Genomic DNA, 21,634 nt, shown 5'->3' on the forward strand with positions numbered 1-21,634 from the left:
GCCTACGCTTTATTGCGTAATAGACAACTAGATGGAATTAAAAAAAAACAAAAAACAAAACAAAAAACTTGTAACGAAAATTTCAAAAGAAGTTTGCGATGCTTTTGACAAATTGGGTCGGCTGATTCGACAACTCATTGAAGCCTGCAAGGAAAGTAAGAATTGTGTCAAGAAGAAAAATATCACGGACACTCGGACAGGATTAAGGAGAGAATTGAAGAAACGATCAAGAGCAAAGTGGGGCCAAAATGAGTGAGGAAAAACAGTTTCAGCGGGAAATTGAAAAAGCGGAAAGATATCTAAGCAAAAAAAATAAAAAGACTGGGACGATACTATCAGCAAATCCAAGTTGGGTGTTTTGATTTCGTTTTTTACCATGAGCCTACAGAAGAATCGCTTGAATATGCCCGGCAAATGTTAGAAGAGGCCGAAATAGAGTTGAGAGAAATCAAAGAAGAAGAAGAGAAAAGCGACAAAAGGTCCAACAAAGACATTTAATGTGAACAAAAGAAACAAGTTGAATTAGACAAAACCTTGGACCATCAAACTGAAAAGCTTCCGAGTTCTGACCCACGAAGATGAATTTCGTGTTCTCGAGTTGTTGCTTGACAAATGTTTGGAAATGAATCGTTATTTTTATCAGATGAGAAACTACGTTACTGATGTAACACTTCCAAGGCTCACTGACTTTTCAACCCAAGTCGAGAATGTAGAGAGTAATGCCATTCCAATCGACGAACTGGAAAATTCCCTTCGACTGACGTTGGAATCCTGCGCCAAGACGCATCACTTGGCTAAAATCTACGTCCAATGCAAGAAACATCTGCGTGACGATGAAACGTCTGTTGACATTAAGGAACTGTTTAAGGCCACCAAAGGTGATATTGTAAATGGAGGGAAAATGTGAGCGCATCCCTTATGGAAATGGTTGCCCAATGCCCATCCGAGTGCTGTGTCGCCCTACCCTGAATTACCCTGAATTACCCTACCTGAAAACACAAACCTGGAACTCTTGTCCAACGCAGACGAAAAGACGAGAATTAATTTCTCATCGATTTCCTTTATTCTGATCACATTACGTGCAATTCCATTTTTATGTCTAAACAAAGAAAATAAAATCAAAGTTTTGCTCTAACGCAAGTTTTAATTTCTCGATCTGCTAAAATTTTCCTATTTGAACGCCAAAGAAAAATGACAAAGTGTCATATGAATTATGAAACGATGTAAAACGATGATTTGAATGAATCCAGATCAAAGATGTGCACTTTTCTCTCGCTTCATAATTCAGGCGAATCAGGTAACGACGAGCAAAACTGATGGCCAATTTCAATTCAATTCCAAGAATAAATTCCGACAAGTATTGGTTTGATTAATTCTTATTCTGATTAATACTTCTTTGATCGCATCGAATCTGAGCACAACTTTAAATTTTGAGTGGGGTATGGGTAAGGGGCGTTATTAAATATTTCACGTCACTCGGGGGGTGGGTTTGATTATTATGAAGACAGGTATATATAATATAAAGAGTCGCGCGATAAAAACTTAAAAAAGGAGGATAGGTGAGAAAAATGTTCGTCGTATTACCACTTTCACTCGCGTCAATTTCTTTTGTTTCTTTCTTACCCATCCCATCATACACAATCCGACAATACCCCATAAAAGTGTATAGAACAATTTCTGGGGAAGTTTTTTTCTGCACGACGCACTGTATATGTCACGGTCGTTCACTTGTAAGATTAGATTGGCTCCATCTTCGGCAGTTTTTGTTGTTCCCTCTAGGCGTGTGCGCAAAATTTCTTGACGTCTTCCTCCACAGGTTTACTTTACCTTATGTGCTCCATGCAATCCTGTACATCTGTTAAAACCCGTTCCATCGCAATTGGATCGTTTCCATGTTACCGTGCGCTTTCTCGAAGGCTTAGAAACCTTCGTCTGCGATTTACGTCATAGTTGAGCAGAAAGTATCTGGATGTTTCATTAAAGGGATGTCCTTTTTGTCGATCTGGTCGATTCCGACATCAGACAGCTGGGATGCGGAAATGACCAGCTGGATGTCAAAAGCAATGGATGCAAGGGAAAGGGCACAAAGAAATAGCGCAATCAAGCGGGTGACAATGGGGCCACCTGTCGGGCCCTTTAAATATATACAGTTGAGTTGAGTGAATTGAAGGTAATTCAGCTGGATGTTGCAGCCATCTGTTGGAAGTCCATTTCATTTCCAACATACTCCCCACTAGAGCCCATTCCATGGGATTCGATATCGATGGCTGGATCGTAGGCTGAATCATTTTCTGGTTGGTCGGAAGAGATGCGAGAACGGCTGGATCGGGTAATGTGAATACTGAGGAGCAGCTCTTTCGCTGGCTCCGGATCTGTTTTGCTGTCCGTTAACTCGTCTTCCTGTTGGTCGTTTCGTTTCGTTGTTGGCTTCAGTGAAGTTTCAGATGCGGGTCCGAGTGAGAGTCGGCTGACTCTATTTGTGGCTTTGCCACCAGGATCCCAGACAAATTGGAGATTTTTAGATCTTACTTCTGTGACAAGAACGAAAACATTGATTAGTTGTTGTGAAAGATTTGTGTTTGATACTTGGATTGAAAGTTTAACGCGTAGCAGCTGATCGATAAGATTTTCTGCTTTTGCTGACTCTTTGTCGAGACGGAGTGGTGTGACTCGCTCCAAGTGTTTTCGTGTTGGGGAATTTCGGGTTCGGAATTTCTCCAGTGATGCTGTTAAATCTGTTTGTTTGTCGTCGTCTGCCGCTGGAGCTTCCTCTGAAGGTGGCTCCGTTTCATCTGGATTCTTCTGTTCGGTTTGAGTCTTCAAGATGATCGGCTTGACAGATGGTGTTGATTTATTCTTCTTTCTTGTTGAGTCGTGCTGTCTTCCCGGTACTGAAGCTGACCGTCTCAGTAGAGAGAGGACAGCGTGTTGAGGGTCTTTCGGAGAGGATTGCCTTTTATCCAGCGGTGAAGCTGGCCCTTCCGACTGAGAGAGAGAGGCCGCTGATTCCAGTTTGGAGCCCGGCGGCAGAAGATTGACGGATGAATCCAGCGACGTAGCTGGCCCTTCCGACTGAGAGAGAGAGGCCGCTGATTCCAGTTTGGAGCCTGGCGGCAGAAGTTTGGCGGATGAATCCAGCGACGTAGCTGGCCCTTCTGAGGGAGAGAAAGCAGCCATTTTCTCCGTATTGAAGTCAGGCGGCTGATGTTTGACGGATGAAACTGGATCTTCTAGAACTTGAAATGTGCAAGAAGATTTGATTAGTTGAGAATTTGTTGGGAAAGGTTGTGGTGTGTCCAGCGATGTAGCTGGCATTTCCAAGAGAGAGAACGCAGGCGATTGATTAAATTTGGAATAACGTGGCGGATGAAGTCTGATTGGTTCATCCATGAAAAGGGGTGTGTAAGATGAATCTTCTTCAACTCTGCTGATTTGCGAATTTTGGATTAGGTGACCAAGGATATTCTGGCAATCTGTAATGAAGGACGAGGCGACATCTTTCTCCATCTGATGTGTATCAATCTGTGCCAAGAGTGACCTTTGCCACTTGTATTCTTCCTCTGCCTTTTCCTTTGCTTGCTGCGCCTTGTAATCTTCTCTCTTTTTCTTGACAATGGCAAGTGCTTCTTCTACTTCAGACTGCATTGCCCTTTGCAAATCTTGTTCGTGATCGAATTCCTGTTGGGTGGCGTGAAATACTGCTAGGTCTCTGAGAACGCCATAGGAGTACTGTTGGAATCCACTGTACATCGATAGCAGTCTATTTTCAGCCTTCCACAGATAATTTGAGCTTCTCAAATCCATCTTCCCGTTTTTGTTGTTGTTGATTTCGTTGATCCATTTCGTGACGTAGCCCTTTAGGTGTCTACGAGAGGATTCGTTAGTTGGGCGATCCATCTTGGATGGTTTAGAAAGAAAGATAGGTTAGATAAGTTGTTTGGATAAATTTATGAATGGGCAAAGCCTGTGTTTGAGTTGTTTGCTCGAGGTGGCTGCTTCAAGTTTTGAGTGCAGCGCCTCTTGCGGTGTTGTTGGAGTGTTGATTGCTTGAGTGGCTGCTTCAAGTTTGACTGCAGCGCCTCTTGCGGTGTTGGAGAGCGGAATGTTTTCTGTTCTCCTTCCTTCCGGTAGACGGCGTGGCGAGTGGTGGTCGGCTAAGTTTTGGCTCGACCCTCGTTCACCTTTGGAAAGCTGAGTTCCTGTTTGCTACTGAAAGGAAAGTTGTTTTGAAAGATTGTTATGGAGTTCGGCTGGAATGCCTATCTCCGTTGGTGTTTGACTCAATTTAACACAAGGGTTTGACGAGAGTTGTTTGTTAAGACGTGTTTGTTTAGTTTACTCTTGGAGATGGGGTGCCAGCTCCTTGAGTTGTTGCAAGAAATTTAAATAAGGGAAATTTGAATTTTGTTCGATAGAAGGGGAAATGTTTCCGGTGTGTCTCCTCTTCTCTCTGGTGTTCTTGTCTTGTAATCGCTGGCTGAATTCGTTCTTTCTCTGGACTTCAGGCCATGATGGCGGGCCTGTACTCTTCCTCCTTTGATCTGGCTAAATCTTGAAAATAGAAAAGATAAAGGAGCTTCCGACTGAAAGCTCCGCGAGTTTGCGGAGGGCGAACAGAAGGAAATAATTTTTAATTTGCACAAGAATTCAAGTGAGAAAGCGTTTTGGTGAAGAATGATTTACGAAGTCCAAAAAAAAGAATCTTCAATTTAATAAAAAGGGGAATTTACGATTACAAAGGTTTAAGTTTAAGTTAAATATTGCAGAAGAAAGTTTAATTGAAAAGATTTTAGATGAATGAGTTTACTTTTAAATTAAAGAAAGAGAAATGACAAAGTAGAAGCTACAGCTGAGTGTGTGTAAGTGTGTGGCGGCTCAGAATATCTGACGCCCCAGGCCGCCATGCGGTTTCGCCGAAAAAATGGCGATGGCGGTCGGACTATTTTGTTGAAATCGCACACGTACATACACTTAACTAAATTTCACTTTCAAGTTTGTTGGATAGTTTAGAGTTTAGACAGCAAGAAAGAGAGAGAAGGGGGTCCTTTACGAAGAGGACCCGGTTCAAATTAAATTTCTTGCGAATGTTGTTTCAGTTTGTTTTAAGCGTTAGAATCGGGCGCACAAATTGATGGTTACAAGAATTAAGTACGAGGGACCAAGTCCGGTCCAACTTAATTAATGTCTCCGGTTCGAAGGACCATGTTCGGAATAGTAAGCCGTGTCTACTTACTGTAACGTATTGCGAAACGTCACCGAATAAGATGAATTTAAAAAGGGACATAATCTGTATTAATCATATTAGTTTCACGTGACTACATGTGGGGTGCGAGACTTCTCCAGCATGAGACGGGCAAATGCATTCAACAAATAATACAAATAAGGTCAGATATAGGACAGAACAGTGCATAGCCAATTGCTACCAGTGTACAGACGGGGAATAACTCCCAGCGTACTGCCTGAGGCCTCATCTCGCCTGCACAACTAGTGACAACTGACTAAGGAAATGAGTCAGAGAGACTGAGCTCAAGAAGGAGTGAGCCAACACTAGACCGACTGAACGGCCTGGCATTGACTGAAGAAGAACTGCATTGGGTGGGCTTTTATACTAGTTAAGACAGAGTCAAGAGACAAAGGCACATTATTCAAATAATAGTCGCCCTGTGTTAAGGGTACCCCCAAGTAAGTTGACGTGTGGAATGACCGCTTGTCAATACTATTCTTGGGTAGGCCTAACACTATGGGAACGTACACATTTACACACGATTTATGGGTAGCTCTAGTTCTACAGTAGCTACAGTATTACTGGCGCCGGGCGGCGTCAGGTTGCAGCATCATCAGCTGTGCGGAGCAACGCTTCGTTACATTACGTACCGAAATATGTTTAGTTGAGACGAGTTAAATGACACGGAAAGATAAATGTGTGCCCTGATTCTATTGTATTAAGACTGAGAGTGACAAGATATGATATAAGACTGACTCTTGGACACTTCTACTGACACACACAAGAGATGATTTAAGAGTCAGGAGCCCGACCCCCTCCAGAATCTTACATTAACACCAGGGGAGAGGGGAAAGGGCACAAAGAAATAGCGCAATAAACCGGGTGACAATGGGGCCACCTGTCGGGCCCTTTAAATATATACAGTTGAGTTGAGTGAATTGAAGGTAATTCAGCTGGATGTTGCAGCCATCTGTTGGAAGTCCATTTCATTTCCAACAAGTATTACAAACAAGTTGAAAAGTGAGACAGCGTGTAAACCATAATTTCTAATAAAGAGAAGAATTAAAGGTTTCCATTTGACACATGGCATTCGTGAAGTAATGCATCAATAGAAATGTTTAGCAGGTCACAGGTAATAAAAGTTACGAAAATCATACCCAAGCGATGAGGGCTTGTTGCTGGTGACAGGTCAATAACAGCACAAGCACAACTTGAAATTCCTGTGGATATGATGGCTGGCTCTGGCTTCAAATCTGCAAAAAAGAAAAGGTTATGAAGTGATGGTGAACAAACTGTGCTCATATGCATCAACAAGTGGCTTACGTGACTATTGACTAATGAAAAGCAGTCTTAACTAACATTTCAAAAACTTGGATCAGGTTCTATTTTCTCTTCTATCTCTTCATTGTTTTGATCTCTTCTATTTTAAACTCAGAATATGGTTTTATTTACCTGCTATACAACAGCACGCTTTGGCCATTAAGCGATTCTAAAAATAGACACGTGACATGTGATGAGTTAACACGACCACATTTTTTAAATTTTCTTTGTTGTGCAATTTTTCGTGCAGCCACATGCACATTTTCAAATAATAATGATCGTTCCTTTCTTCCTTTGTAAATTGTAGACTTCGTTGTTCGTCTCGTCTTTTCGTAATACGACAGCAGACGACACTACAGTTAGTGATACTTAACATATCGATTGAAATCATTAAAAATCGATAAATCATTAAAAATCGATTCCCCCTAAATTCAAACCGCTCCAAATTCAATGTCACAAGCGCTCCGACAGCCCGCTGATCATCTCACCAAGTTTTATTTAGCCACCATTCTTCTATTGGTCTTGAGCTAATTGTTGATTTTGCACATCTCACGTGACGGATTTCAAAACTGACAACATCGACAGAAAAGACATCCATTTTTAAAGTAAAAAAACCGAACAGTTTCCGTACAATTATTTTGCAAATAGTAAACAACGCTTGCAATGCTTTCATTATTATTATATACAGACGAGTACATCGAGGACAGGGCTTTGGCCATACGAGGAATTAAGACTAGCCGAAATCGAATTAAAGTATAAGTTTCTGAAAGAATAGAGAAACTGAAAAAACGAGTTTGAATTTCAGAATACTGATGTCGTTTAACGTTGGTCGTCTTGGACTCTTGGAGTAAAAATGTTAAGCCATGGACAGGTATTGGTCAATCCATTTCCTGAACGCCGACACACTGGTTTTTAGGCCATTGGATAATGGATATGCAATCTGTCACAAAACTTAGTATTTAAAAAAAAAAAAAAAATTGTTATTTCATTTTCACCAAATAAAATCAGATATTTACCCTTGGTGTAGCTGTTGATTCCGACTATGGTCCAGGCCCCTGGTAACGGGAGGATGACTGCTGGACCGCAAACGTCATTCTACGAAATCGAACCCCATTTTTGCTTTAGCACGAACAACTCGGTTTGATTGCTGAGAGAGAATTACTTACTGTGCATGTGAATTTGACACCACTCGTTATACAGATATTTGTGTCCGTAACAAATTTACCAAAAAGCGGATTCCCCTTGCATTCAATGTTGGGCGAAATCGAAAACTTGGCTTGTTCCAGGTTAAGGGGGATGCTATCTTTGTCTATTGGGGAAACGAGTTGAAAAAAGAAGATTCATGTTAAATCATTAAAAAATAACCGACAATAGGTTTCTGATCTTTTGTTACTAGGCTCTCCCCATCCCAAAAGAATAGCATCTTGATCGACATACTGGTCGGGGTCTGTACTGGCCGCCGGTGGAAAACAAGCAGGTGCAACAGTCCTGAAAAGAACCACGGGCGCTTCCATTACAAAATGATGGCGATATCATTGGCCTAGTCCAAGTCGAAAACAAAAAATGAATGGAGGTGAATTTCAAAAATGTCCGTCCTGATGTAGCAACTTACATAGGTGGCAGAGTTGAATTTGCTGTGAAGAAACATTTTGCTTATCCTCCTCGTCGTCATGACGACGGTTTTGTCAGTCAAAAACATCCCAACCAATACGGTCACACCAGAAAACTCAACCAAAGATATTCTGCAAGTGATATTCATTCGCGAAACCCAATAACAAACCCTATTCAAATTATGTCATACCATAAAAGGCCAAGCATTCTTTTTGGTTGAGGTTCCGCCAATGATCCTTTTGCTTGCCAATGCCCGTGTAGCAGTCATGGTGGCTGGTCCAGCACCACACACAGGCGCTGTTGTTTTCTTAACGGACAAGAGATCTCCAACAGTCAGTGGATTAGGATATTCGTATGAATAGGACCATCCACTGGGCAGCTGCTCCTGCTGGTGATACAATTCAGGGTAGGGATTGAAGGATGGCACCGGAATATATCCTGGATCGGTAATTTGGTCGTACAGCGTCTTATCTTGATAAGAATATCTATACTGTCAACTGGATTCAATTAATTTAAATCACATTCAGCCAATGTTAAAAATTAGAAAAAAAAAGGAAAATCATTTTGAATACCATCGATGATGATGGCGTCATGTGTACGGGAGACGCGAGGAAGGAAGGCGAAACTGGACGCCGGGCTGCAGACGCTCAGCAGAGTCACGATCGCTAATAAAACGATCATTTTTGAAAAACCCGTTTGATCGCTCAATGTACAAAAAGGAAGCAACACTAAAAATAGAAAAACTAAAATTCTATCATTGGGAAATGCCAATAATTAGTTGATTTTCAGCCCCATATCGACCCGCCCTCCGGAATTGTCCATCCATCCAACAAAGAGACGCTCAACAGTCAACACAGACTTTGTCCAGCGCAGGCGAGAATAAGATTTTCGCTTACATTTCCTACTTTAATTGTCTCACATTGCGTATCCATTCCTTATGATTAACAAAGAAAATAAAATCAGTGTTGTTCTAATATGAATTCTATGATCTGCATAGATGTTTGTACATGTACAGGGGATACTTTATACGTTCCATTAGCCATCAGTACTACCTATACTGTCACGCATCAAACGGTATAGATAATTGATTACGAGCTTAAGCAAAGATGCAGACCGAAAAACACTTAAAACAAAACAGATAAGCGTTGAATTGTCTAACCTGATCATTCCGATTAAGCCTCTCAGCAGTTTGAAGAACACAAAAGACACAGTAGTTTGAAGAAGAACTTTGTCGTGAACTCGTCCGACCGCGGCCGGATCGTCAACTTGACGGGATCCAAACCGAACGTGACTTCTCAGGGCGGTGAAGATCTCAGGTCCCTTCTGCATTCGAAGAGTAAAGAAACTGTCAAAAGACCCTGCAAAGATGAGTCACATCCATCCGATTCCTTGACGCGGTCCAATCTGAAAGTGACTTTTTCTATACACCGCACGCGTGACTTTTGCGCCGGATAACGTGACTGCAGAAGGCCGGACGTCAACGCTCAAAATGCTCAAGAAACTGAAGGTAATTGTCGAGGGAGTCCAGGACCTCGGGTCATTTTTGTACTCGCGGCGAAAAGGAAAATCTCGGCGTATAAGACCGTATAAAGTAATGGACACAATTGAGTTTTTAATCAAGCGTTAATAACCTATTACGTCTTACTTTACGGGGAAGTTTCGTTGGATTCGATTAGGAGGTTAAATGAGTTTGGATTGGCGTCGCGGATAACTTATCGGAGACTAATAGAATTTGGAGAAGGCTTTGGCTGATTGAGTTTTAGTTTGCAAAATTGGCATTTTTTTTTTATTTTTAAAGCGTCATAAAGGATGACTGTACATAAAAGAAAATTCATAAAATAAAATCACCACACTTGTTTTCTTATTCACTTCCGTTAAATTATTATGTCAACTGTTTCAGCAGCGATAAAAGATATAAACCGTATTAACAGTTTTAAAGGGATTGCACGCTGGTTACAATGTCAGAATTCAAATACAAAAATTTTGTATTTTATTTAACATTGCAGAGTTAAACGATTTCAAAATAGAAAAAGATAATAAAGGTGGCTACAAAACAGTCTGTATATGTATCCCATGGCTATGTGCTTATCAAGTTATAAAAATCAGACAAAAGTAGTTTTATCACTAGTTTAGATTTACAAGTGCTGTAGGTACTGTTGTTGAGCTTGATACAGTTGAGCGAAAGCAGAGCCTTATTTAAGTGTTTTAGGCAAGTTAAGTCATTTGTTAGCATGCTGACTTTTGATCGTCAAAAGGTATTAGGGGTAGGAGGCTTTGGTACTGTTTATCAAGGTGCTTGGGGTGAAACTGAAGTAGCCGTCAAACGAATTTTGATTAAGGATGCTGCAACCAACGAACAAGAAGAGAAGGCCCTGAAAATTTTACATCATCCCAACGTCATCAAATTATTTCACGTGCAGAAGGACCTAGACTTCAAGTATTTAAAAAATCAATCAGTTTTCGAATATAAGAATTCTTAGAAAATTTTTCGAAAATAAATATTGTTTATAGAAGTTTCGCCCTTGAATTGTGTGATGCCTCTTTGGAAAAATTGTTTCTAAAAGAAAATGACCCGAAAAAATACCGCGGCCCAATGCCACCAGAAATAGAAGTTCTTCTTCAATTGGCTAAAGGACTCGAGTACATCCATCAAAAGAGATTAGTCCATCGCGACATCAAGCCAGAGAACGTACTCATCCGTTTGAATTCTACAACCCAACAAGTGGCGATGAAGTGGGCGGATTTTGGTTTGAGTAAAAAGGTCAACGAAAGGGGTTCTTTCTCGATGAGTGGCGTAAGAGGAACATTGGATTATTTCGCACCGGAAATATTGAAATTACTGGACGAGGAAAGTTCTACTGGAAACGAAGCTAAGAAAAGAGGGACCGTCAAGAGCGATGTATTCGCACAAGGACTCGTCTTTGGCTACTTCCTTTCGGGAGGAGTTCACCCCTTTGGCACCACAAGTCATCAAATTCAAACCAACTTAAGAACAAATACATCAGCCAATCTCCCGAGTAAGTTGAGTCAAAGCCTATTACAAACAATTTTAGGTATAGACCCTGACAATATTCGTAATACAATCACAAGAATGTTAGAAAAAGACCCAAAAAATCGAATTACTTCGTCTGATGCTGTTAATCGACTCACCGAAATTTTCCTGGAGGTATAAGGCAAACGTTTTCTTAATTTTTATCATGCAATCAACAGTTTTGTTCTTTTTTAGAATTCTCAGCAGATGTTTACGTTACTAGCGGAAGGAAACCCAATCGTGGAAGAAATCGGAAAACTGATAAAAAAAGGTGCTGATGTCAATGCCAAGGATGAAAATGGATTGACACCGCTATTATGCTTAGCAAAAAGCGAAAAGATAAGTGAAAATTTGGTTGAAATATTTAGTCTCTTGATCCAAATCGGAGCCAACGTCAATTCACTTGACAGCAACGGGGAAAATGCTCTCCTGTTGTGGTGCAAAAATCGCGAACAACATCAAAACAAAAGTTTTTTGGCAATAATCAATCTCTTCGTTGAAAATGGAATTGATATCAATTGCAAAAACAAATACGGACATAATGCTCTTACTATATTGTGCATATTTTATAAAAACGATAATTTAATTGACATTGCTCAACTTTTCATAGAAAATGGAATCGATGTCAATTGCAAAGCAATATACGGAGATAATGTTCTCACTACATTGTGCCAATTTTACAAAAACGAAAATTTAATTGACGTTATAACATTATTAATCCAAAGTGGATTCAAAGCGACTGGAAAAACGCGTGACTACTTCCAGAAAAATTATAAAGAAACAAATCGCACTCAAGTCTTGCAATTACTTCGTGTTTAAACAACATCCAGATTAACCAGCAAATTATAACGAATGGCCGCCAGTTGATTAGAGTAGAAGAAGATACCGATGGATTATACAGCGGATTAGATGGAATACTCGATTACAGAAGACAAAGAAGATACGGATTTATTGCGCAGTCGCGCTGGATGAAATTAAAAAAGCGGGTGGCGGCGGAGCAACAATTTCAAAAGAAATTTTGCGATGCTTTTGACAAATTAAGTCACCTGATTCGACAAGTGATTAAACTGTAAGGAAAGTAAGAATCGTGTGAAGAAGAAAAATATCACGGGCAGGATTAAGAAAAGAATTGAAGAAGCGGAAGGAAATCTAAGCGAAAAAATAAAATGATTGGGACAACAGCAGCAAATTCAAGTTTTTTTTTTATCGGGGAGGGGGGGGGGAAGTGGCCTGTTCTGCAAAATGCAGCGAGGTGCTTTAAGCGATTCGTGGAATGCAGCAACATGCAACAAACGCCGGTGAAAATAGAACGACGATTGGCAGGAATAGTCGCGAAGTGTGAATACTGAAGTACAATAGTATTCAAGCAATCAAGCTCAACAAGTCAAGTATTAAACAACCCATAATCGAAAAGTTTTCTTCTGTTTATCTTGATGAGAAGTTATGGCCTCTGCTGATCGAACCAGCGCCCGCTGGTTTCGCCAGTACAACATTCTAGCAATGGCAAATGTCAATAACGAGCTGACGTCGTGTCCCGTGTCGACCTGTACCCCGGAATCAGCCAACTATTCAGAAGCGCCCAGCACAAAACCTGGAACTCTTGTCCAACGCAGACGAGAATTAATTTCACTAAATTTCCTTTGATTTCATTCTTTTTTCGATCTCGCATTACGTTTTCCATTTTTATAATTCTAAACAAAGAAAATAAAATCAAAGTTTTACTCTAACCGTGCCTATGAGACAAAGTCAATTTGAATGAATCCCGATTAAAGGTAAACTGATTTCTCACGATAACACAGATTCGTAATTCAGGTCAATTCGGAAACCGACAACGGCTGCCATCTATTGAATTTACGAGAAAGCGCTGGTGTGGCGGGAAGTTCGTCTATTAGTTAGAAAATGTTCTATACTAAGTTATACTAGTACTAGTTGCACTTTGCTTTAGGTATTTAAATAAAATATTTTTTGATTTTGATTGTTTACCCAGGATGGTGAGTGGTCAATACCAGCACAAGCACAACTTGAATTTCTTGTTCTGGTTATGATGGTTGATGGAGGCCTCAAATCTGCAAAAAGAAGATGGTTACATATTGATAGTGTGAACAAACTGTGCTCATATGCATCAACAAGTTGCTTACGTGAACAATGAAAAGCAATCTGAACTAACATTTACAAAACTTGGATCAGGTTCTATTTTCTCTTCTATCTCTTCATTCTCTTTGATCTCTTCTATTTTAAGCTCAGACTATGTTTTATTTGCCTGCTAAACAGCATGGAGCTTGGCCATTAAGCGATTCTAAAAATAGACAAGTGACATGTTATGAGTTAACACGACGAGCCGACGACCACATTTTGTAATTTTATTTGTTGTGCAATTTTTCGTGCAACCACATGCACATTTTCAAATAATAGTGATCGTTCCCAATTCTTTGTAACGTGTATAAGGTGTATAATAACCTTCGTGGTCTACTCTCTTTTTCGAAATTCGTAAATCATGACAGCAGACGACACTATAATTAGCAATACTTATAGATATCGATTGAAATCATTTTAAAAATCGATTTCGCCTTAAATTCAAACCGCTCCAATTCCAAAACGTTAAAAGCAGTTTGATCACAAGTGTCCGACAGCCCGCTGATCATCTCACCAATTTTTATTTAGCCACCATTCTTTTATTTGTCTTGGCCAATTGTTGATTTTGCACATCTCACGTGACGGATTTAAAAATTGACAACATCGACAAAAATAAGACATCCATTTAATTAGAAAAACCGAACAGTTCCCGTACAGCTATTGTGAAAATAGTAAAAAACGCTTACAATCCTTTCATGAAGACTCAAACTAATACGGAGGCATCACGTGAAGAAGCGTTTACAGACGTGTACATCGAAGATGGCTTATGGCCATAGGGGCAGATGGCTTTGGCCATAGGAGAAATTAAGAACACATTTAGTTGAGCTTCTGTTTAGTCCCGTGTAAACATGACCTCCCTTAACTTTACCCACCATACGAACGCGCAACACAAACCTAGAACTCTTGCGAGAAGATTTTCGCTATGCATTTCTTTTTTATTCCACAGTAAATTTTGCATGTTTGTTGTTCTAAAAAAAAAGGTTTTGCTCTTACATGAATTCTCAACTTTTTAAAACTTGTTTTAATCCCAGCCTTAAATTTTGTTCAACCAAATGGAAAAAAAGTTGCGTATTTTTTTTTTATTAATCCAGTTTGGCTTTCTGACGTTGATTAAACGCTTTTGTGGTGTCTGACAAAAAGTGCGATATTTTTTAAAGAAAAACAAAAGGTAACTAACTACACATAAAATATAGCAAGACTAACTATACGCATACAATGTTTTTTTTTACTATTGGGGTCGAATTCAAATACCTCATATTTGATTTAATTCCCAAACCTTTTAGAACATTATAGTCTTAAAATTTTGTGAACAATTCTGTTTAGAAAAAATAACTTGATTGCATTTTTTTAAATTCTTATCACTGAATCCTTTTATCATGCTATAGTAAAATCTAACTAGACAGGGAAAATCGATTCACTGATTATTACATGCTGTATTATTATTGTCTCTTTCATCTCCCCTGTTTGAACAGCTGTTGATTGTTTACAGAATTAAAATAATCGATAATGGTCAACGAGGACCGAAGAGACGTTCGTGACGATCGAGATCGCCGCAACAAAGATAGAGGTCATCGAGAGCGAGAAAACAAAGATCGCGAGAGAGAACGAAATTTTTTAAGCGCGCGTTAAGAATAAAATCTTAAATCATACTAGACAACACTAAAGAAATACAAACTAAATGTTATGAACTAATTCTAATAATTACATCTATAGTAATTTACTTGACGTACAAAATACGACAAAATAAAGGATTTTTGAGTGACTTATGGCTCGACTTGAATCCCAGCAAAGGATAACACGGATAACACAATTTTCGCTTCTCTTCCGCGAAATCGGGAAAAAAAGAATTTACAAAGAAATGGTCGCTCTCAATGTACTACCTGCCGATATTATATCACTTTTGTTATAGCGAATATATAGGCCCATGTCCCGGAGATTCTCCCAAATCGGCGAACGTGGACTTGCATGTTTTCGGATGTCATTTTATCCTTTTTTCCCCCCTTCTATTAGGTCCATCTTAGAAGTCAACAGGCGAAAAATCGTGAACGGGATGCAATAACATCGACACATAAAAACTAAACAAATAGCGGGGGTAGCAAAATTCTTCTCATCTGATCTCATGTCATGTATTCTATGTCATGTATGTCATGTATGTGCACGTTGAAAGGGTCGCACAAAAAGTTTTAAAAAAGTTTTGGCGCTACAGGGATCAAACAGGATGATGACGAAGATTTTGGCAGTGTTTCATACTTTGGCAACCAAATTTCTATAGGTAATTAAGCGATAATAATTTCTATTGATTTCCCCAAAACTAAGATAAAATTATTACACACATACAAGCGTTTTTTTAAGTCTGGACTTTGAGGCAAGTAGTACTGACCAATAAACGGTAGAAATGTCCGCGTTTTGGAGCAAGAAAAGGGAATATTTGCATGCAGCTCTAAATCTGACCTCCAGATGGCGTCGCCATACTCATAACCATTCTTATTTCTTATCAAATTTCTTATCAATATACGCATTGATACTTGATAGTCGGTTATACTACTTCTTTTCCATCGGTTTTGACGTTCTGTTATATTTTAGCTCTAAAGACCACACTCTGTAGTTAAAAGTGAAACAAACTTTGTCAAGTTCGTTTTTTTGCAAAATGGCAGCTAGTTCATCCGTCAACATAGTGACCATTGATCGTAGAAAGATTTTAGGGGTGGGAGGTTTTTCTACTGTTTATGAAGGTGCTTGGCGTGATCTTAAAGTGGCTGTCAAACGGATTCCCCTAGAAAAAGCCGCGAGTAATGAACAAGAAGAGAAGGCCCTAAAAATGTTGGATCATACTAACGTCATCAAATTATTTCACGTGCAGGAGGACCAAGACTTTAAGTATTTAAAAAATCAAACAGTGTTCTAGTTATGATTCTTAAATATTTCGAAAACAAATTTTATCATAGAATTTTTGTCCTTGAACTGTGTGATGCCTCTTTGGAGAAACTATTTCTCAAAGAAAATGACCCGAAAAAATACCGCGGCCCAATGCCACCAGACCCGGAAGTTCTTCTTCAGTTGGCTAAAGGACTCGAGTATATTCATCAAATGGGATTAGTCCATCACGACATCAAGCCAGAGAACGTACTCATAAGTTTGGATTCTACAACCCAACGAGTGGTAATGAAGTGGGCCAGTTTTGATTTCAGTAAACAATTCAACGAAAGGGGTTCTTTTACAATGAGTGGTGTTAGAGGAACATACGATTATTTTGCCCCTGAAATATTGAAATTACTGGACGGAGATAATTCTACTGAAAACGTTGCTCAGAACAGAGGAACCGTCAAGAGCGATGTATTCGCAGAAGGCCTCGTCTTTGGCTATTTCATTTCAGAAGGGATTCATCCCTTTGGCACCTCAAGTCATCAAATTTCAGTAAACGTACGGACAAATGAACCAGTCAATCTTCCCAGTAAGTTGTATGAAAAACCAATAAAAAATGTTTATGAAATATCAATATAAATTTTGTCAAACGTTAATTCGCTGTAGTTTTCCGTGAAGAAATAGGAAACGTTTGTAATATAATCACAGAAATGTTGGAAAAAGAACCAAGAAATCGAATTACATCATCGGATGTCGTGAAGCGACTCATGCAAATCACGGTAAATAAAGTGTTTAAACGTTGCCTCGACTAATATTTAATTTTTACCGCCTTTTTCATTTTTAATTTATTTCAGATTTCAACCTCAGTTAGGCATAATTCATTTGTTAGCAAATTGAAAATCGATCGTGCAAAGATTTTAGGAGAGGGAGGTTTTGGTATCGTTTTTGAAGGTGTTTGGGGTGAAATAAAAGTAGCCGTCAAACGAATTCCTGTAGAAAAAGCTGCGAGCAGTAAACGAGAAGAAAATGCGTTGAAAATATTTAATGATGAGCACGTCATCAAATTATTTCACGTGGAAGAGGACCAAAACTTTAAGTATTTACAAAGTGAAACTGTTTTCAAATTGGCACTTTAAAATTTTCCACTATTATTTTTTTGTTTATAGAAGTTTCGCCCTTGAATTGTGTGATGCCTCCTTAGATAGACTATTTCTCAAAGAAAATGACCCGAAAAAATACCGCGGCCCAATGCCAACAGAAACAGAAGTTCTCCTCCAGTTGGCTAAAGGACTCGAGTATATTCATCAAATGAAATATGTCCATCGCGACATCAAACCACAGAACGTACTCATAAGTTTGGATTCTACAACCCAACGAGTGGTAATGAAGTGGGCAGATTTTGGTTTCAGTAAAGAAGTCAACGAAAGGGGAACTTACACCATGAAGAGTGGAGTGAAGGGAACAGACGATTACTTTGCACCGGAAATATTGAAATTACTGGACGAGGATCAGATCGCTAATGATAACGAAGCTAAGAAAAGAGGAACAGTCAAGAGCGATGTATTCGCAGAAGGCCTCGTCTTTGGCTATTTCCTTTCGAGAGGAGTTCATCCTTTTGGCACCTTAAGTCATCAAATTCAAAACAACTTACGAACAAATGAACCGACCAACCTCCCCGGTAAGTCAATAATACGAAAACCAATAAACAATAATACACGTAATTTTTTTTTCGATTTTCGTTCAACAGAAAAAAAAGAATTTCGTAATATTATCATTAAAATGTTAAACAAAAAACCAGAGAATCGAATTTCATCGTCGGATGCCGTTAATCTGCTTTTAAATTTCATGCAAACCACGGTAAAAAAGGTAATAAAATTTTGTCTGAACTATTATTAAATAATCACCATCATTGTTCCTTTTAGGAATCGGGGCAGATGTCAATCTCAGGGTCCTCAGCATTTAGTTCATTTGTAAACAGGTTGACCATTGATCGTGCGAAGATTTTAGGAACGGGAAATTATGGAATTGTTTTCGAAGGTGCTTGGGGTGAAATTAAAGTAGCCGTAAAAAGAATTCCTTTAGAAAATGTCGCGATCATCAGCAATGAACAAGAAGAAATGGCCCTAAAAATGTTAGATCATACCAACGTCATCAAATTATTTCATGTGCAGGAGAACCAAGACTTCAAGTATTTTAAAAATCAAACAGTTTTCAAATTACCATTTTTTTAAATTTTCAGAAATGAATATTGTTTATAGGATTTTCGTCCTGGAATTGTGTGATGCCTCTTTAGACCAACTATTTCTCAAAGAAAATGACCCGAAAAAATACAGTGGCCCGATGCCACCAGAAACAGACGTTCTTCTCCAGTTAGCTAGAGGGCTCGAGCATATACATCAAAAGGGATTAGTCCATCGCGATATCAAGCCAAAGAACGTACTCATCCGTTTGGATTCTACAACCCAACAAGTGGTGATGAAGTGGGCAGATTTTGGTTTGAGTAAAAAAGTCAACGAAAGGGGAACTTTCACCATGACTGGAGTGAAGGGAACATTAAATTGGTTAGCACCGGAAATATTGAAATTACTTGACGACGAAAGTTCTGATGAAAATGAAGCTCAGAACAGAGGAACCGTCAAGAGCGATGTATTTGCAGAAGGACTCGTCTTTGGCTATTTCATTTCGGGAGGGGTTCATCCCTTTGGCTCCTCAAGTTATGAAATTCAAATCAACTTACGAACAAAGGAACCAGCCAACCTTCCCCGTAAGTTGTATGAGAAAAACCATAAAAAATTTTATGAATCTCAAAAACAATTTTTTTTTTCTATCGTTAATTTTGATACTATTTTTTATTCAGAAACGAAAGAAATTCGTAATATAATAGAAAAAATGTTAGAGAAAGAACCAATAAATCGAATTACATCATCTGATCTCTTAAATCTACTCATAATAAAGATTCCAAAAATCAGGATGAAAAAGGTAAAAAAAAAAAAAAAAAAAACGTGTCTTAGGTTAACTTTTATATACAGTTGATCAATTTAAAATTCATCCCTAGATGTTCACTTTAATTGCGAAAGGGAATCCAAGCGTGGAAGAAATCGGAAAACTGATACAAGAAGGTGTAGATATCAATGCCAAAGATAAAAAAGGTTTGGCACCACTATTGCACTTGGCAGAAAACAAAAATCAAAGTGATAATGTGGTAGAAATAGTTCGACTTTTGATCCAAAACGGAGCTAACGTCAATACAACGGACTGGAAGGGTAGAAATGCTCTTCATTTATTGTGCGAAAATCACCGAAATCATCAAGATGAAAGTTTTGTTGCGATGGTTAATCTCTGGATTGAAAAGGGAATCGAAGTCAATTGCAAAAACAAATATGGAGAAAATGCTCTCACTAAATTGTGTGAACACAACGAAGGAAATTTAGTTGAGAAAATTCAAATTTTAATTGAGAAAAAAATCGACGTCAATTGCAAGACGAAAGACGGATCGAATGCCCTAACTTTATTATGTAAATTTTGTTATAACGAAAATTTAATTGAAATAATTCAACTTTTAATTCAACATGAAATTAACGTCAATCGCAAGACCAACGACGGATCGAATGCTCTCACTTTATTATGGGATAAGAAAAATCTAAAAGAAATTATGGATCTTTTGATTCGAAGAGGATTCAATGTGACTTCAGAAACGTGCACCTTCTTCCAGGAAAATTACCACAAAGAAAATCGCGATGAAATCTTGCAATTACTTGATCAACAACATCCACAGATGAACCAGTGAGCAAAAAAGCAAACGAAGAAAGTTTGAATAAACATTTTGGGTTCTACAGTACCTTTGTTAAAATGTATTAGGTAGACAACTGGACCTTAATATATTCTTCTTTTTAACGTGTGTAAACTTTGCCTTTTAATTTTCTTATCAAATATATTTAAATCTATGTGTAAAAACCTGCGTCATTCATAAAAATGTTAACTAATAGCGTCCTATACTTCTCTAACACAAAATACACAACACATGGGAAAATAAACGATGCATTGGTATCAATTTGCTTTTTAAGTTTCAAATCTTTCGTCGTCATGAGTAACCTCAACAGCGATCGCCATCGCTCCTCTTATATTCTCATGTATTTATTGTGGTAGCCTAGCATGCCCATATTATTTGATTGACAGAAACGGAAGGGCTTTCTCAGACTTTGGCAAACAACTTTCAAAAAAAGACAAAAACGACGCTTAAAAATGGTTTGGGTACGGCAACAGATTTTTCCTAATGACTTTCGTTTGGATTGAAAAACACTCGGCAGTGGATCAGACTAAAATGTAAGGATGAACAATCCTTTCCGTTTCTCATTGAGTTTCTCTCCATTTTTACTAGCTAGACTTAGTGTAAAAGATTTTTTTTAATGCGGAAGAAAAAAAGGCTTTAGGGTACATTGCAGCATCGTCAACTTCCTGATTTCATACAATTGTCTGCACATAAAAGAATGAACCATCGATCCTTATTTTTGTTTCGATTATATCGTTCACTTGTTGCGTCAACTTTGGAGATATCGGTAATGGCCGTTTAGATAGACAACTAGATAACTGCACAGTGCAAAGTAGTCCAGCACAAGGAAGTCAAAACATATCGCAAGGTACTGTATAAATAGTCAACAGGATCGACACAAGCAGAATCGAACCAGTTGAACAAACTCGTAAGAACGATCAACGAATTCAAAAAAGGTAAAAATGAAACAAATTGTTTTATCATTAAAAAAAAACTCGACTGATGGGATATCGTTTACGACCAAGATCGCCAAGATTCCGCCAATCCTCTAGTCGTGATGGAAATGAGCGTGGCAATTGCCGGATGGTTCAGCCTTGCCTTCGCTTTAAGCAAATCGCTAGACTCCTCTCTGAATCGTCTAGAGAAGTTACAATGGTAAAGTTTAAAAAATCGTATAATGCTTGTCCTTGAGGCGCTCGCAGACTTTCAAGAAGTTAGATAAAAGCTCGGCAGTTACGGTCAGTCTCAAACTTTGCGATCAAATTCGAGAATATGTTTTGCCTAACTTGGGCTCTGCCTATGGGCTAGGCTGACTGATAGGGGAAATCAACCAGCTGCTCTAAAGCTTGTCCCACGTGAGGAACTCCCCAATGAAAAACAAAAGAAACGATTGGCAGAGAAAGCACCCACAAAAAGCTGAGAAAGAACCGGGAAAGAAAATAAAAATGCTAAATTATCCGTAAATTAGCAGCAAAAGACGTTAACTTGACTTTTAGACAAGTTGCAATGTAACATATTGATCAATATGTCATCCTTTTTTTTATCTTAACTTGTGTACAATTTTCCCTTAGAATGTGGTTATCAATGAGATTAAATCAATTATTCATCAATGTTATGTATAAACGACTCTTAATCTGGTACCTTGTTGATCAAGAAGGATACAGAAATGTTAAAATTAAAACAA

At 38.7% G+C, this 21,634-nt stretch overlaps 2 protein-coding genes and 1 long non-coding RNA gene across 3 annotated transcripts in view; 1 reads left to right on the forward strand and 2 right to left on the reverse strand.

The window, feature by feature from the left end:
* Nucleotides 1-6,861, reverse strand: part of LOC124318103 — a 38,565-nt gene extending 31,704 nt beyond the window's left edge. The window contains exon 1 of the mRNA XM_046782810.1: nucleotides 6,677-6,861. Coding sequence (XP_046638766.1) covers nucleotides 6,677-6,704 — 28 coding nt within the window. The 5' untranslated portion in view covers nucleotides 6,705-6,861. The remainder of the gene's footprint in view (nucleotides 1-6,676) is intronic.
* A 659-nt stretch (nucleotides 6,862-7,520) lies between these two features.
* Nucleotides 7,521-8,280, reverse strand: LOC124319832. Its single transcript, XR_006913532.1, has 4 exons — nucleotides 8,157-8,280; nucleotides 7,938-8,084; nucleotides 7,711-7,853; nucleotides 7,521-7,639 (listed from the first exon to the last, which is right to left on the reverse strand). It is a non-coding gene; the product is annotated as an uncharacterized LOC124319832 (long non-coding RNA).
* A 7,589-nt stretch (nucleotides 8,281-15,869) lies between these two features.
* Nucleotides 15,870-21,407, forward strand: LOC124314247. The gene is made up of 10 exons (XM_046779406.1): nucleotides 15,870-16,196; nucleotides 16,265-16,770; nucleotides 16,848-16,960; nucleotides 17,036-17,277; nucleotides 17,348-17,859; nucleotides 17,929-18,047; nucleotides 18,104-18,369; nucleotides 18,440-18,945; nucleotides 19,039-19,160; nucleotides 19,237-21,407. The coding sequence occupies exons 1-10, from the start codon at nucleotides 15,967-15,969 to the stop codon at nucleotides 19,966-19,968; spliced, it is 3,348 nt and encodes a 1,115-aa protein (XP_046635362.1). The 5' UTR covers nucleotides 15,870-15,966; the 3' UTR covers nucleotides 19,969-21,407.
* Nucleotides 21,408-21,634: the final 227 nt, after the last annotated feature.

This window comes from Daphnia pulicaria, chromosome 1 (assembly GCF_021234035.1).
Source record: "Daphnia pulicaria isolate SC F1-1A chromosome 1, SC_F0-13Bv2, whole genome shotgun sequence".
In the NCBI taxonomy this organism is placed as follows: domain Eukaryota; kingdom Metazoa; phylum Arthropoda; class Branchiopoda; order Diplostraca; family Daphniidae; genus Daphnia; species Daphnia pulicaria.